Source organism: Octodon degus, unplaced genomic scaffold (assembly GCF_000260255.1).
Source record: "Octodon degus isolate 3935 unplaced genomic scaffold, OctDeg1.0 scaffold00018, whole genome shotgun sequence".
Taxonomy (NCBI): Eukaryota; Metazoa; Chordata; class Mammalia; order Rodentia; family Octodontidae; genus Octodon; species Octodon degus.
The window spans coordinates 1,046,084-1,062,386 of NW_004524594.1; the positions used below are offsets into that span (position 1 = coordinate 1,046,084).

A 16,303-nucleotide genomic window follows, 5' to 3' on the forward strand; every position below is an offset into this window, starting at 1 on the left:
TCCTGTTCTTCTGGTTCCACCTGCCTCGCCCGTCTTTCTGACCTGTTGCCCAGGCTTTGTGAGTAAGCAGGGCCAGGTGACACTGGCTGCGACATCCAGCTCTGGGCAGCACATGCAGGGGAGGCTGAAGTGAAGGAGGACCAGTGGGCTGTTACACACAGCTGTTTCCGCAGTGGCCATGAGGCCCTCATTTCCCAGGGGAGGGAGTGCAGTGTCATCTTGAGTGGGAAATTGCTGTCTTGACTGTGGCCACAGGAGACTGGGACAGATGCATAGAGAGGGGCCCTGCATCCATGTCAGGCCTAAATCTCAGCATCACTGCAAGCCGCGGCCCCAGGGTGGGCCCCCATCCCCACAGCCAGTGCCTGCTTCCTGGCTGCAGCATGTTCCCACCCGAGGACTCGAGGAAGACCCTTCCAGAGGCGAGGGCACTGCAAACATTGTGCCCCAGGGACAGCAGCTGGCGCCCCAGCCTTCCTGCCAGAGGCCCTGCTACAGTGCCAGCTGTGCTGACACCTGGAGGGCCTGGCGCCTGCTCTGAAGCAGAACTGCTGCCAGCTGGAGCTGAGCAGGCCCTGCAGGCCAGGCCTCGGGTGGGCAGGGGCCCTGGGGCGAGGGGAGGCCTGGTTCCACCCTGTGCAGGGCGGAGCTGGGGCAGGCAAGGACGTGAAGACAGCCCTTGGAAGGGTCTGGGCAAAGCCCAAGGGGCCTGGCTGCTCCCCTCCCCCAGCTCTCTGTGCATCCAACAGCTGGGTGGCGGCTGGGGCAAGCTGGTGCCATGGGAGCAAAGCTCCTTGCCCCACACTACACCATTGCCAGCTTCCAGCTCCCTCGGGGCCAGGTCCCTGGGCAGGGGAGTGAGCCAGGATCAAGTCCCAGCTCCACTGCCCACTGGCCATCTTACCCTCTCCCTGGCCCCAGTGTCCTCATCTGTAGGGAGGCAACGATTCCAGATCTTCTGCAGCACTCTTGGGCAGTGTCACATGCAGAGTACTCTGCCTGGGGTACATGGGGCCGGCCAGCATCAGCGCTGCCACTGTGCAAATGCTAGTGCCTTTGTGCTAGAAGAGACCAAAGCTGTGGGTAAACTGAGCTCTGTAGAAGGGAATGCTGCCAGCTCCCAGCTCAGTGGAGAGAGGCTGTGGGCCAAAGCTAGCTATTCATTTCTGGGTCCACTTTTGGGGGAGCAACCCACCCAGGGCCAGGAAGAGTGGCACCTTGCATGGTTAGGTCCTGCAGCGCCCAGCCCAGCAGGGCTCCCATCGCACCCACAGTCTGTTCTAGGGTCAGACCCAGGACAGGGAGCTGCGGGAACTTGCCCCTTCCCCCGCTGGGCTGCATGAGGCTTTGTAGGGATACGTCCTGGGTGCCCTGTCTTCCCAACTGCGTCAGGCCCTCTGACAGCTCAGATAACCAGCCTGTCCCTGTAGGGCACCCCAAGCCCACTGCCCTATAAGGACTAAGAAGTGCAGCCCATGGTGGGCAACAGTGACAATAATGGCTCAAGGTCAGGGCTGTGCACCCCCAGTGCCTTCATCTCCTGACTGAGGATGGGTGTGAGGCTCAGTGAGCTCAAGCTCAGAAGGGGCAGGCAGTGACCCAGGTCATAAGGCAGGACAAGCAGTCTGACACTTGGAGCCCTGCAACTGTGCCTGGGTGGCTGCACCTTCCCATGGCCCTGCCGGGCCTCATCTCCAGCAGCTGCCAGATGCCCGCTCTCCTGCATGCAGCTGCAGTAGCCTCACTTTCCTGGGGCCTCTTAGGAGCCTCACAGCCCTGGAGGAGGGAGCCCTAGACTGGAGGTAGCCAGAGGAGCTGGACAGCTGTGCTGCCCTCCTCCGTTCCCCCAGGCCTCAGGTCAGCACCAGTAAAACCAGCTGTTCTTCCGTTTTCCCTCTCTACCTAAATCCTGCCCATGCTTTTTGATCTCAACGAAGTGTTTAGAATCTCAGGTTACAGAGATGAACAACTCCTGGGCCCTCACAAGCGTGATCTACCAGGCATTAGCATTTGTCCCCCCTGCTTCTGTTTTTAAAAGCTTGGAGAATTAATGTTCAGCCACCTGCGCACCCACCCGTACCTCGTTCTCTTTTCCCCCAGGCCAAAGGGATTTACGGAACACAGAGGCTCAGCATTGCTCTGCCTGGATTTACACCGCAGCAGCTCTTCCAAATATCTATACTCAAACCGTCATGCCGGCTGCAACGGTGCACACCTGCAATCGCAGCCGCCCTAAAGGCTGAGGCAGGAGGGATTACAAATTGGAGGTCAATCTGGGCAATTTAGGGAGATCTTGTCTCAAAAGGAAATGAGCTGGGCTGTAGCTCAGTGGCAGAACACTCCTGGGTTCAATCCTAGTACTCCTCAGTTACATCCCCAGCTCTTTTTAAAATGTTTAATTTTGAGACAGGTTTCCCAGGCTGTCTTCCACCTAGCAATCCTCCTGTCTCTGCCTCCTGAGTAGCGGAGGTTATAGGCATATGCCACTATGCCCAGATAATTATCAGATTATTATTATTATTATTATTATTATTATTATTTGCGGAACCGGGGATTGAACTCAGGCCCTTGCGCTTACCAGGGAAGCGCTTACTCCACTGAGCCATCTCCCCGGCCCCCAGACCTTTTTTTTTTTTTTTTTAATGTATTTAGTACAGGATCTACAGAGTCTCACTACACAGATCGGACTCATAGTGATTCTCCTGCTTTCAGCCTCCCAAGCGCTGGGATTATAGGTGCACATCAACACGCCCAGTGTCAATCGCCATCTCAGCATGCCCTGGAGGCAGGGCCAGCACGACACTCGGGATCAAACCCCAGTCCCTACATCTGCCTAAGCAGGTGCTTTAATCCGCTGAGCCATCTGGCTGGCCCTCAGACCACCTATTTGATAGATGTGAACTAGCATCTCAATTTAGTTGGCAGTTCCTTGTATTAGTGAGTTTGGGCATGAAAATTTGCCCAAATGTTTGTTAGCTAATGTTCTATGTGTTGCCTGTTTCTATTTTTGGACTATTTTTCTATTGGAGTTATATTTTTCTTATTGATTTGTAGGCATTCTATATTAAAAAAAATACCCTTGAGACTAAAATGTACAAGGAGTGGGGAGGTAGCTAAGTAGTAGGGCACTTGCCTAGCATGCATGGGGCCTTAGGTTTAATCCTCAGAACCTCAAAAAAAAATTAAGATAATATGCTGATCGGACTTCAGACTAGAAAGTTCTGGAAACTGAGCTGGGAGTGTAACGCAGTGGCAGGGAGCTTGCCACTGTGCATTTGATCCCCAACACTGTGCCAATTTTTTTTTTTTTTAAATCATGGAAACTAATACATGAGAAATATCCTCTTCCGGTCTCTGGTTTGTCTTTCAGCTTTGTTTACAGTATTTTAATCCTCTGGTAGTCCAGCGGTTAGAGTCTGACACTTTTACAGTTGTGGCCAGGGCGTGACTGGCCCTTGGAAAGGAAATCCCTGCTTCCTGGGTGGCATTTTTCCTCTCTGGGATGGCAGCTCCTTTCTGCTCTGTATGCGCATTACAGCCTCTGCACTTCCCATCTGGGCCTGTGATTTAGGTGAAGCTGGCTGCTGAGCACCGAATGAAGTGGGGATCTAATTTTACTTCTTGCTGTGTGGAGCATCATGTGCCACTCACCACTTCCTGAGTCACCCCTCAAAAACTGGCACACAGTATTCTTACCTTTCTATGGGCCATTTTAAAGTGGTGCAAGTCTACACTAGCCTGTCCAGTGTGACCCATTGTCCTTACCCCAGTGCCACACTGGTGGCCTCACAGTTCCCCTTACTGTCTCTCAGGAAAAGTTCATCTCCCCCTCACGGCGCAGCCTTCTCTGAGTCTCCAGGTTATGCAATGCCTGCTGCTCTGGTCACTGTCACAGCCCCTCCCATAGGGCACAATGACAGCACGTAACAGGCACTCAATACATGTTTGGTGTAGGGGCACAGGCCTGCAATCCCGGCACTGGGGAGGCTGAGGTAGGAGGGTCACCGTGAGCTCGAGCATTAGCATTGTCTAGGGAGTTTTGAGAAATAGGAATTCTTGGGCAGGCCAAATAGCTCCGCAGATTAAAGTGCCTGCTAGCGGGCCCAGGGCCCAGGGTTTATCCCCTGGGCCTGCCATGCTGGTCCGGCCCTTGGGGCACACTGTGGCGGCAATTGAGACTGGGCATGATGTCGTGTGCCTGTAATCCCAGCTTTTGGGAGGCTGTAAACAGGCAGATCACTACGAGTCCAATCTAGTAGTGAGACTTGAACACACTGTAGACCCTTCCCTAAAAAAAAAAAAAAAAATAGAAATAGGAAAGTCCTCCAGGCCCCTGAACTCTGGGGGGCAGGTTACAGGTAACTCTGCAGGCTTTAAGCTCAGCACCCACTCCCCTCCTTGGGACCAAGTGTTCCAGCCCCATGGCACTGGGCCCTGGAGGGCTTACAGGTGTGATGGTCCCCTTTGTCTAGCTGGGAGGAGGCCTGGGCCTGCCAGCTACCACGGGCTGTTCGCCTTTACCTAATATCTTTGCTCTATATTATTTTCTGAGTGTTGCAAAAATAAAAATAAGCCAGATAGCATAACCTTTGGGAATTCTGGAACTTGTTTGTTTTTTAAAATCTGGTAACAACAACACCAAATTACTATGACAGCAACTGTGTATTTACGGAATGTTTGCACTGTGCTAAGTGATGCACATATTTTTGTTGTTGAAATCTTACAAACAGCTCATGGCTGGTTATTGTTACCCCCACTTTCTATGCTGGGAAGTACAGTTGGAGAATTTAGGAGAGACCAGCAGGAGAAGAGACCCTCAGGCCCCAAAGTAAAGGGCACAGGTGGGAGGTGCCACTGGCTTCGAGGCTGCCACTAGCATGTCTGCGGTGGATGCAAGTGTACGCCGCACCATGCACTGTTTGCAGTGTACTGCATGCTTCTCCTTTGATCCTTCTATCTATTATTATCTCTGCTCTACAAATGAGTGCACTTGAGCCACAAAGCAATTAAGTGACTTTTCAGGGCCACAAGCTGTTAACTTTTGATAGAGATTTAAACCTGACAAGTCCTCCCTTTATTTTTTTTTTTTTTTTTTTTTTTTGGCATTGAGGTTGAACCCAGAGACTTTGAATTGAGCTCACCCCTAAGCACAGCCCCCCATTTTTAAATTTCTGAGGCTTGGTCTTTTTTCTTTTTTGCGGAACCAGGGATTGAACTCAGGCCCTTGCGCTTGCCAGGGAAGCACTGAGGCTTGGTCTTGCTAAGTGGCTAGGTTGCCTAGGCAGGTCTCCAACATTTGCTCTTCCTGCCTCAGCCTCCCAGACTACTGGGATCACGGACCTGTGCCACTGGTCTTTGTGCAGTGCTGCTGTAGGTGCACAGGAGCAAAGGTGGTCTCGGGCTGCTGCCCAGAGTCTGCTCACTCCCCGCTTTCTTGTGTTTCTGGCACATGCCTGCTGCCCTGGCCTGGTGAGGCCAATGGCACAGAGGCCAGCGCTCTCCAGCACGCCTGGCCTGGGCTCTGCTTCTCCACTGCCAGCCTGGAACCACCTTCCTCCTCACACCCAGCAACCCCAGAAGAAGGCTAGGCTGCCCTGCAGGAGGGAGCCACTGGGGACCAGCAGCGCTCCACATCCGGGTGCTGTCTGAGGTGGCTCCCAGTAGTCTATACAAGCTAAAACAGAAGAGAGGACAGCTGAGGGGAAGCAAGGCCGGCCTAACAAAGCTGCTGCCCAGTTCATCTGTGGTGGCTCAGCCAGGCCCTGTGGGCTCCCTGCCTGCTGACGCCTGTGCCCGCACTCCGTGGGTCCCCTGTGGGCTCCCTGCCTGCTGACGCCTGTGCCCACACTCCGTGGATCCCCTGGCACGGCCCTCACGTGGGTGGGTGTAGTCTGCTCCCCCTCACGTAGAGGGACACAGCTGGGCTGGGCAGCAGGCGGGTTGTATCAGTGGCCTCACAAGCCTGCGTGGCTCCAAGGGGGTGAGACTTGGGTTCTGCTCTCAGTGCTTGAACTCCAGGGGGAATCCATGCGGCTACCGGGAAAGAGCAGCAGAAACCACGACACAGAGGTAGGGAGAGCAGAGGCGGCAGTGACAGGCGCCAAGTGAGCCTCTTTTCAATTAAATGCCATTTCAGGAGGGACAGAAGCCCTCTGATTCATGTGACTGAGTCTCCACTGTACAGAATAATTCCTCCCATGAAATCCACACTCAAGAAATAGTTGGAGGGCCAGGGAGATAGCTCAGCAGCATAAGCACCTGCCTGGCAAGCACAAGGTCCTGATTTTGATTCCTGGTACCACAAAAAGAAAAAAAAATAATATTTGGCAAAATGATGTTTTGTGTATTGCAAGCGTGAACATATAAACTTCATGCTAAGTGAAGGAAGCGGTGGTAAAGGACCACGTTTTCACGTGATGCCGTTGACCTGAAATGCCCAGAACGGGCCAGTGGAGAGTCAGAAACAGCGGTCGCTGGGTCTGTGGCTCAGAGGGGACTGGAACGCAGTGGCTGAGGCTGCAGGGCTTTTCAACCTAACGAAAGTGTGCTACTATTGGTTGTGGTACCAGAGCCACAACTTTAGAAATATTCTAAAAACCACTGCATTTTATGCTGTAAGTGGGTAAAGCACAAGAGATGCAGATGACATCCCTCGGAAACTGTTAAGAGTAAATATTTGGTGAACACATGAATGAAACTGGAATGGAAGCACAATTGTGGGTCCTGGCTGTTGCAGTTATGGGGAGCTGCGGGCGAGCGGGGCGCTGTACAATGCCAGTGAGGATGTTCATTCACATGTTCATCCACGCGTGCGCTCATTCATTCATTCGTTCACTCAGCGGATGGGTATGGAGGGTCCAGCTCACAGCTGGGTACTATGCTAAGCGCCGGTCACTCAACAGCAGCAAGCCGGGCCAGGTCTGGCCGGTGCACCATGAGCACACGCACTCACACGGCGCCTTGCGTCTGTTTAGGAATTCCGCAGGCATACTTACATTCCCTAAGGCCAGGCTTTTTTTTGAGACAGGGTCTCACTATGCAGTTCAGACTGGCTTTGAACTCATTTTGTAGCCCAGTTTGGCCTCGAACTCTCATTGATCCTCCTGCCTCAGCCTCCCGAGTGCTGAGATCACAGGCATGTGCCACCACACTCTGCTAAGTCCAGTCTGTAAGAATGTCAAATTTCCCACTTTCTGTTTCTTCTCTCTCTTTGGTCCTAGAGGTCAACCAGTGCCTACCCTCTCAGCAACATTCCCCAACCCTTTGTATTTTTATTTTCAGTCAGGGTCTTGCTAAATTGCTAAATTGCTTAGGCTGGCCTTGAACTTGTCATCCTCCTGTCTCAGCCTCCTAGAGTGCTGGGATTTCAGTGTGCACCATCATGCCTGGATTGAATTTTTCTTAAAATGATCTGAGCCCAAAGATAAACACTTTAATGCTAACTCCACTTTGCTCTTTCAAATTACAAAAAATAATCTCGCGTGCTTTCTCTTTTGATTTTTTTCTCATGCTTTTTTATTTTTCAAGCTAAGAAAAGTAAAATCTGTATCTTTGGATTGCAGAAAAATTGAACTGATCAAAGCTAAACTCTGGTTTATGGGAAAAGTAAGATGCCCTGAGCAGGAAGGAGAAAAGTCCTACAAAATGCTGGCTGTGTGATTGCCGAACAGGTTTTACACTCGCTCAAAATGAGTTCATGCTGTGAAGCACCAGCATCCTGCCCAGGGTGAGGTTGCTGTGTGCGTGAAGACAATAACCTTCTCTTCTTCCAAGTTGGCAGGGGGCAGTGGCACGTTGTGGGGTGCAAGAGGACTCTAGGAGCAGCACAGCTGATGCAGCTCTGGTTTCAGAGGGCCACGGTGCCAAGAAGCAGCGGGGCCAGGACACAGGGCAGGAGCTCACAGAGGCGGAGCGCTCCCCGCCCTGCTGCTCAGAAGCTGTCAGTAGGCTCCCAGCCTGTTGGAGCCTCAGTAAGATGACAAGTAACTTTCAAAATAAGAATTAGGTCAGCAACTCCTCCACATGAAGCCGAGAAAGTGCAGTAAATGACTTCAGTGGGAGTAGAGGACCTGGGTGTGGCAGTTAGGGTGGGCTGTCAGCTGGATTGGCTTGGGCTCCACCCAAGACTGGTGGGGTAAGGTCTGGGCCCTCACCCCTTCCTCTCTGGTGCTGGCCCCTGCCCTGCTTCCTGCCTGCCATGAACCGAGCACCTCCGCTCCGCTGGGCCCTTCTACCACGGTGCTCCCACTTAGGAGCCAGCTGACTATGGACTGAATTCCCCAAAACTGTGAGCCAGATGAACTTCTACTCTTTCAAAATTTTTTTTTTCCAGAAAAGATTTCTTTCTGCAACCCAAGCAGAGGTTCTGTGTTAAATAATAAGTTTGGTGGTGCAGGCCTATAAGTCTAGCTAATCAGGAGGCTGAAGCAGAAGGATACAGTTTGAGGCCAGTCTGAGCAATTTAGTGGGACATTAGATTTTAAAACAAAACTAAACCAAAAAAGGGCGGCGATATAGCTGCATGTATCCTGGGTTCAATCTCTAGTACCTACCACAAAAGAAAGAAGTTAACTGAGGTACAGTTCAAATTTTTCATTTGGTTAAAACATGAGAATGACTGAACAAAACACAGGAATGAAGGGCCCTTAGCTGTACCTTCCATGTTGTGGCCTAGACTCACCCTGAGAGCCTCCTTTTAGCACAAAATAACACACACCCTCCCAATTGGGGGTTTTGTCCCCTTCCTGCTTTGCTAGCCCCTGACCTCAGCCTTCCTCAACACAAGTCACTGCCCACTCTTGTGCCTTTCTCAGGGTGTCCTCTAGCATGTGTGCCTGTGTGTGCGCACATGGTGTGCATGTGGGTACAGCATGGACCCCGTCTCGCTGCCCCCTACCCCATCTTTAGACCTCAAGACTCCCCGAGACTGTGAGGTTCACTCGGCTCCCTTATGAAACACCATTCTGTCACAGACCCTGGTAGAGCCTGTACCAATGCCAGCTTCTCCCCTAGTGGACATTCTGGCCCGTGGAAGGCCAAGGGCTGGGCTGGCCAGCAGTTGGGGAGCCATACCTGGCTGCCTTCTGCGTGAGCTCTAGCGGGAAGTCGGGGCACAGCAGCTGCAGCAGGCAGTGGTACTCCCTCATGGTCAGCAGGTCTGCGGTGAAAACGGAGAGGAGCACATTAGGCCTCCGCTTCCTGTCGCTGTTCTCTCTAGTCATTCATGTCTCTAGACTCAGTCTGAGGAAAGCTATTATTTTGAGATAGGCCATTGTTAAGTTACCAGTTGCCCAGCCTGAAAGATCTTCCTGCCTCAGCACCCCGAGTGCTGGCAGCAAACCTGAGCCACTGCACCCAGCTGAGCTGCTCCCTCAAAGTTAGTCAGTTTAGGGGTATGGAGCCTCTAATGTCTTCTTCTTCTTCTTTTTTTGGTACTGGGAATTGAACTCACCACCTCACGCTTGCCAGGCAGTTCCTGTGCTGCTGAGCTTAATCCCTGGCCCTTGGAGCCACTAACTTCTGGGGTGAGGTTTTAGTATCAATATTCCTGCAAAGCCTTTCCTGGGTGGAGGTGCCCATTTACAACATTTTGACTAAAGAGACAGCCGAGAAACACTGGAAGAGAGGACATCAGAGAGGCAGCTTCGTGGCTTCTCCACTTGGTTTCCCTGGGATAGAAGCATGTGGAGGGTAGAGTAATCTGAGAGCTGGGTGAACAGGCAGACGCCGCTGGCACGGTAATGTTCACCACCCATGCCAGGACCATCCACAGGATGTCTGGAGGCCGAACCAAGGGAAACAGCCTTGTGTGCATGGAGAAGCAGAGCGCAGCGTGCCAACCACAGACCGCGTCACTGTCACCCAGCACTGCAGTGGCTGCTCCTCAGATGCCTGCACAGAGATCTGGCCACCCTGTTACAGGAAGCCAGGAGAGAAGTCCAACATACACAGTCCAGGCCACCAAATGATCTGACAGACCAAGGCACTGCTTGGGCGAGAGCAGCCAGGAGGCCCTGTGGTCCAGATTTGCCAAAGAGGCAAATCTCAGAGAGGTTTATTGGGATCCCAAGGGACAGAAAATATGCCGGTGCTTGAGAGTTGTTTCTTTATTGCTTGTTCTGAAGTGCAGAGATTTGGGGTCCGTTGGCAGCCGGGGTCTGCAAGCATTCCCATGTACCACTTCCTATCTGGAAGGGCCCCTGAGGGTCAGGCAGGAGCCGTGGCCCTGGAGCCTCCTTGGGGGAAGGAGGGGTGAGGGGAGGTGATGAATAGGGCACGGCCACAGCTGGGAGGAAGGTGACGAGGATCACAGGCACTTGGTGTCTTTGGCCACGGTTAGCCCAGCCACAGGAATCCAGCTCTCCTGCCTGCTTGTTCGGTTCATGCCTTTCCAAGGCAAAACCCCCAAATCTCCAGGGACAGGCCCGAGTTCCTACTGCTTTTTCATCAAAGCTCAATTCAAGGTGGGGGCAGAGAGTTAAACTAACCACATGGCCAAAGTCAGGGACACCAAAGGACAGTTTCAGCGTCAATGGAGGTCAAAGGAGCAGGGCGGCTTTGGCGGCTTTTGCCTTGGCCGCAGGGAGCCGTGTGCTTTCCTCTGCTCCATTGCTGACCCCGGGCATGGGGCCTGGCCTGGCCAGAGGGCTTGTTCTTCAAGAGAGGGAGGAGAAGCCACTCAGGGACTCACAGGTCCGGGTAAGGAAAGGCACAGGTGGGGGAAGGGAGAAAGTCTATGGCTGCTCGTCCCCACATCTAATAAAGACAAAGACACAGGCACTGTGGGCTGGGACCCTCTTTAGCATCCTGATATTATTCTACCTTGTGTAGTTCAAATACTTACTTCTCCAGGGCAGAAGAATGATTCCCCAAAATCCCTTTGTATCTTTTTCATGCAACAAAAGGCTCTCAGATAATAAAAACTGAATACTTTTTGTCTACCACTTCCGGAATTTGACTCTTTCCAACATTAAGTGAAGAAGGTAGTCATGCAGAGGTTCATAATATCGTAAACAAGTAAACAACGAGAGAGAGAGAGAGAGAGAGAGAGAGAGAGAGAGAGAGAGAGAGATTCTAATTCTATTATGGCCATGGACAGATAATATCACGAGCAGCTGATCTCAAGGGAGAGCCACTCTTGGCCCTCCAGGACTGGGACAGGGAAGGTGGTAAGACAGGTTCCAAAATCAGAGCTCTGAAGAAGAATGCAGCCTTTCCCTTTCTGCCCCACAGGCTGGGCTCCCAAATGGGTTGAGCCACTTCCAGAGCGCCCCAGGCCAGCGGCTCCACTGCCCAGTGGCAGCGTTCATGGCACAGGGGAAGGTAGGGCTGCTGTGCAGGCTCGAAGCCAAGTGTAGACAAGACGATGTCTAGCAAGCACTCTGCGGGGATCTAGTGCATAGTGACATCCTCAGGAGCAGTTGTGGTTGTTTTGTTTTTCAATCCTGGGGATAAACATGGGAGAGGACAGGCGCACAGGGCACCCTTGCTGGCTGGGTTTGAAACAAACCTTCCCGCGGAAGCACTCCTGGAGCTGTCTGGAAGCTGGCGGGCTGTGTGACTCCTTCCAACTGTCATCTCTGCCTGGCTCCGGGCTCCCGGCTCCAGCCAGGCCCAGCCACCATGGCGCAGGCAGGCTTTTAGCTCCTGGGCTCTCTGAGACTTCAAAGGCTCTTCTCAGCAGCCTTTTATACTCCGGAATAACGGTAATGAGTGTGAATGGTCTTGGACTCTGTGCTCAGCACTTGAATTAGCACACTTAACCTCCATGGCAGCCTTAGGGCGTAGCTGCCACTGTGCCCAGGCCCAGTTCCTAGATGGGACCGGAAGCTTGGGGGACACAGGAAGCTCGTATCCGAGGAGGATGGCCCAGCGGCTGGTGGACTGCAAGGGTCTTCCCAGAGCAGAAGCCCAGGCTGGGTGGGAAGGACAGCAGGGCTGGGCCTTAACACTCCCTGCTCCATTCTGAGCTCTAGGTGGGCAGGGCCCTGTTCTCGGGCCTTCTTGCATACCTCCTCGAATCCTCAGTGTACCCCATTTCTCAGACACACAAGCTCAGACTGTACATGCAGAAAGGGCAGGCCTGGAACTGCTGACAAGGCAGCCTGGCTCCAGAGCTAATCAGCACCACGATTTCATCCACCTGAATGTGTGAAGGCTCAAGTGTGTGTTTTCCCGCCAAACACACTTCAGGGAATAAATTGCTCCAAGTGAGCTGGGTCCAGGCTACAACCCAAGTGAATTAAGACTTCTCCGTTAAGAAATTGAGGCTGAACATTTTAATTACCATCAACAGGAAAGATGGAAGCCGCTGGGGAGAGGAGTGGGGGAGAGGGAGGCCAGAGCCGTGGCCACCTGAGGCTCCTGCCTGTCCACCTGTCCCTTGGCCTCAGCATCCTGGCCCACGCAGGGAAGGTGAGCAGGGCACATGGTCAGATCCCTCTCTAAGGGGTTCCCTGTGATTACAAAAGCTCAGCCAGCACTTGCTGCAAGTTCAAAAGTAGACACAGAAGATTGTTTTGGTGTAAGATGAAAACCAGAAAGCTCCTTCCACAAGTCAGTGCTTCTCTTTGGATGGGTGGTCAGAAATGTTAAACCTTCTTTTCACGGGGCTGGCCCTGGACCAGAAGGGTTCCTATGCTTCATTCCTATCTTTTTCAGAGGTAGCGCGGACTCCAGAGCGAGGGTTCTGGGGTCCAGAGCCTCACTTGGCCACTGACCTCCCAGGAGGAGCTGACTGATTCCAGGCCGTGGTTTCCAAAGGCACGAAGCGGCTGTGCAAGTCATAGGACTGCTGTGGGCGGAAAGAAATGCTGGACTCCGACTTGTGTCTGTCCCACGGCAAGGCTCTGTCAGTGTCTGCTATTACTGAAATGAAGAAAGCGGAGGCGTTGCTCACTCTGTCAAGGAAACAGCTGCTGGGAGGGTCCTTAGTTCAGACCCAAGCTTCTCTGGCTTTAAAAGTCCCAGGATGGGGGCTGGGGAGATGGCTCAGTAGAATAGGCGCTTGCCTGGCAAACGGAAGGGCCTGAGTTCAATCCCTAGTTCCGCAAATAAATAAATAAAAGTCTCAGGAGTTCTGCCCGAGTGAGAGGGGGGAGTCACTCTCGAGGACAGGTTCATTCATGTCAGCTGACTGCGAGACTGCATCTAAGTGAAACATGCGGGCGTCATATGGACATGTTTGTGATGGAGCCCTACTTCGTTGTTGTTTTTTTTTTAAAACATTGTTTTTATTTATGTGTGTGTGTGTGTGTGTGTGTGTGGCCAGCTCAGCCCACCAGGGCGCGGGCTGGCTGGCATGTGGTGCTGGGGGATTGAACCGCGGTCCCTGTGCTTTTGCTAGGCTTGTTCTAAGCAGGTGCTCCAGACCATGGAGCCATCTCTCCAGACCATGGAGCCATCTCACCAGCCCCTGGAGCCGTACTTTGTATGTCGCTGTGCGTGGCTGTGAACCACTGGTGATTCTGTGCATTTCCTCCTGTGCCAGAGTCGTGTGTGCCACAGGTGGTTCAAGCTGGTAGGAACATGTCACGAAAGGCAGGGAGGCAGCCAGGTGTGTGACTGGCGTTAAAGCCTGACTCCCCACTTAGCACCCAGCATGCCTTTGAGCCAGCTGTGCAACTTCTCTGAACATTGGTTTCCTCAGCTTTATAGGGTGAATAACCACCGAACATACCTAATGGATTACAGAAAAAAAAAAAAGGGATAATTTACATATAAGGTACTTTTCTGAGAAAAATTAGCCAACTGTTCAATAACTGGTACTATTTTATGATTGTTTATTTATTTTGGTACTAGATATTGAACTCAGGACTTGCACTTACCAGGCAGGCACTTAAGCCACTGAACTGTATCCCCGGCCCTATTTTTAATTATTAACTGATGAAAACTTAAAGTGCTAACATTAAGGAAACTTTGTATTAGACCAAAGCCTCCAGCACAGTGCCCGCCACATTGTACTCTCTGTTGAAGGAATGAATGAATTAAAACATATACCACATGCTGACCCAAGTCCAAATTCACAGGGACAAAGCGTTGGTCACTGTGTCACAGAAATGTGGGAGTCCAGGGAAAGGAATCATTTCTGCAAATTTAGGACTTAAGTGTGAGAAGCCAGGAAAGGGTTGAATATGGCACATCTTCTTTTTGGTAGGCACCAGACTCCCAGCAGACAATCAACCGTGGCTGGGCACCACAGCAGTTCTTGGGCTGCTGGGTTCCAGAACCTTCTCAGCAAGTGCTCAACGCTATCAGCTCGAGTATTCCCTTTCCTGGGAATGTACTACTAGTTTTACTACAGGAACCCAGGAAGCCCAGGGTTCACCTCCCAGAAATGCACCTGGCCACAGTACAACTCCAGCACCAGTGCTACTGATGTCAAGATAAGAGCCACCTTCACTCGAAGCGTTCTTTTGTTGGTTATCGCTATTCTAATCCCAGGTGGTGACAGGTGAGGTGATGTTAGCCAAGAAATTAATCTCATCAGAAATGACTGAGGCCTGACAAGGGCTCGCTTGTTCTCACCTGGGGAAGGAGGGTGTCTTTCTACATCTGGGGCCTCCTGGCTCTGAGTCCTGCCTCTGAGGCTCTGCAGGGCAGTATAGTCATTTCTTTCTTTCTTTCTTTTTTTTTTTTTTTGCGGAACCGGGGATTGAACTCAGGTCCTTGTGCTTGCCAGGGAAGCGCTTATTCCACTGAGCCATCTCCCCGGCCCCAGTACAGTCATTTCTGCAGCCTCCTCGCAGACCTCACAAGACTGGTAAACTATGTAGTTGTAGACTTGGATGCCCGTGTTCTGTCTAGGACCTGGAGCCTTTGTCAGGACTCGCTGACCTCTGAGGACACATGGAAGAGCATCGGGTGGAGGGATTTGGGCCCATCTCCTGTCCCTTGCTCAGACCTAGCCTCCCCCAAGGTCTGAATCAGGATTCTTAGCTTGTGAAGTGTGTGGGACCCCCGGGACTCAGTGTAAACTCATTGTGTGAGTGCTGTATGTTGGCTGGGAGAGCTCGTGCTGGATAGGCCTAGAGAAAATGAACTGGTCCCAGGCCGCGGAGGACCAGGAGGACTGCACAACCTCTCTCTGGTTGGTGGTAGGATTTCAACAGAAACCACCACAGAGGCCAGAGAAGACCACAGCCCAGCAGTGGACTCTTCAATTTTCAGTTGTGATTGTTTTGGTGTCCCTTTATGCCAGGGTTGTGAAGGCTCATTCTAAATGTTATTCACCCTCAGCCAGGCGGCCCTGTCAGGACTTCCTGGGAAGGAAGGACACCGCTAGTTCTGGGCATAGCCACCACTCCATCCGTCCCTGGGCCACAGAGCTTTGTCACCAGGCCACAGCTGAGTAAATACACAGCTAAGAGGAGGGGAGGAGAGTGGGAAGGGGGGACATCTGAAAGCTTCACTCCCCACACAGCACTTGGTGCCCCAAGTCACAGGAGAGTGCCACCCTCCCATGGGCCATGTTCCTGTCAGGCGAAGCCTCAGCAGCACAGGCTATGTTCTTCAATTTTATCTTTGGCAGCACTGTTCTGTATTGTGAATGGAGGGAAATGGTGATTAGTGTACAAAAGGTAAAGCATTCTACCAAAGGAATGGGAAGTGATGGCTTCCAGTGACACCCGCAGGCTGGAGTTCTTGGGCCTTATTAACACCCTCCTCTGCCAACTCATTACTCCCCAGAGCATCTTCATTGTGTTCAAACAGGGGCAGAGTGCCAGGCTCTTTAGGGTTATATTGTATTATGACTAAGCCTGACATTGGGTGAGATATGTAGCTAGCCTATTTCTGTTTGGCCTGTGTATGTATTGTAGGCCAAGCATTAAATCAGACTCCAATCATTTCATGGCAAAGTTTAGGATAAACTGAAGTGACTCCCAGGAACTATTTGGATCAGATAAAGAAAAACTTAAGGATGGGGCCTTTTTTTTTTTTTGGATGGGGCCTTTTGAAGCAGAGTCTAAATCTTCCTCCCCAGGGATCCCATATGACCCCTCTCAGCCATCTTGTCAGGTCTGCCGGCTTCTGGGGTCATCCTTGGCCACCATGAGTGTGGTCTTCTGTGACAGGAACCTCAACACCATGTCAGGCACCTGGGACATCACCCTGTCCTCTGGCCCTCAAGGTGGGGCCATTGGAGTTGGAGGACATTAAGGCAAGGTGTCATTCAGGGGGAAGCTACTGACTGAGAAAGCTTCTATAACACGAAACCTAACGAGCTGTACATGGCCAAAGTGGGCAGCAGGTGGCTCCGCAGAAGGCAAAAAGCGAGCTCCTCACTTCTGGCAACAGAGCTGGC

General features: G+C 52.1%; 1 protein-coding gene across 3 annotated transcripts in view; it reads right to left on the reverse strand.

The window, feature by feature from the left end:
* Positions 1-16,303, reverse strand: part of CUNH11orf49 (chromosome unknown C11orf49 homolog) — a 176,277-nt gene that overhangs the window by 8,675 nt on the left and 151,299 nt on the right. For all 3 annotated transcript variants that reach the window (XM_023710650.1, XM_004626979.3, XM_023710651.1), the window contains one exon: positions 9,073-9,157. In XM_023710650.1, the coding sequence (XP_023566418.1) occupies positions 9,073-9,157 (85 nt within the window). The remainder of the gene's footprint in view (positions 1-9,072; positions 9,158-16,303) is intronic.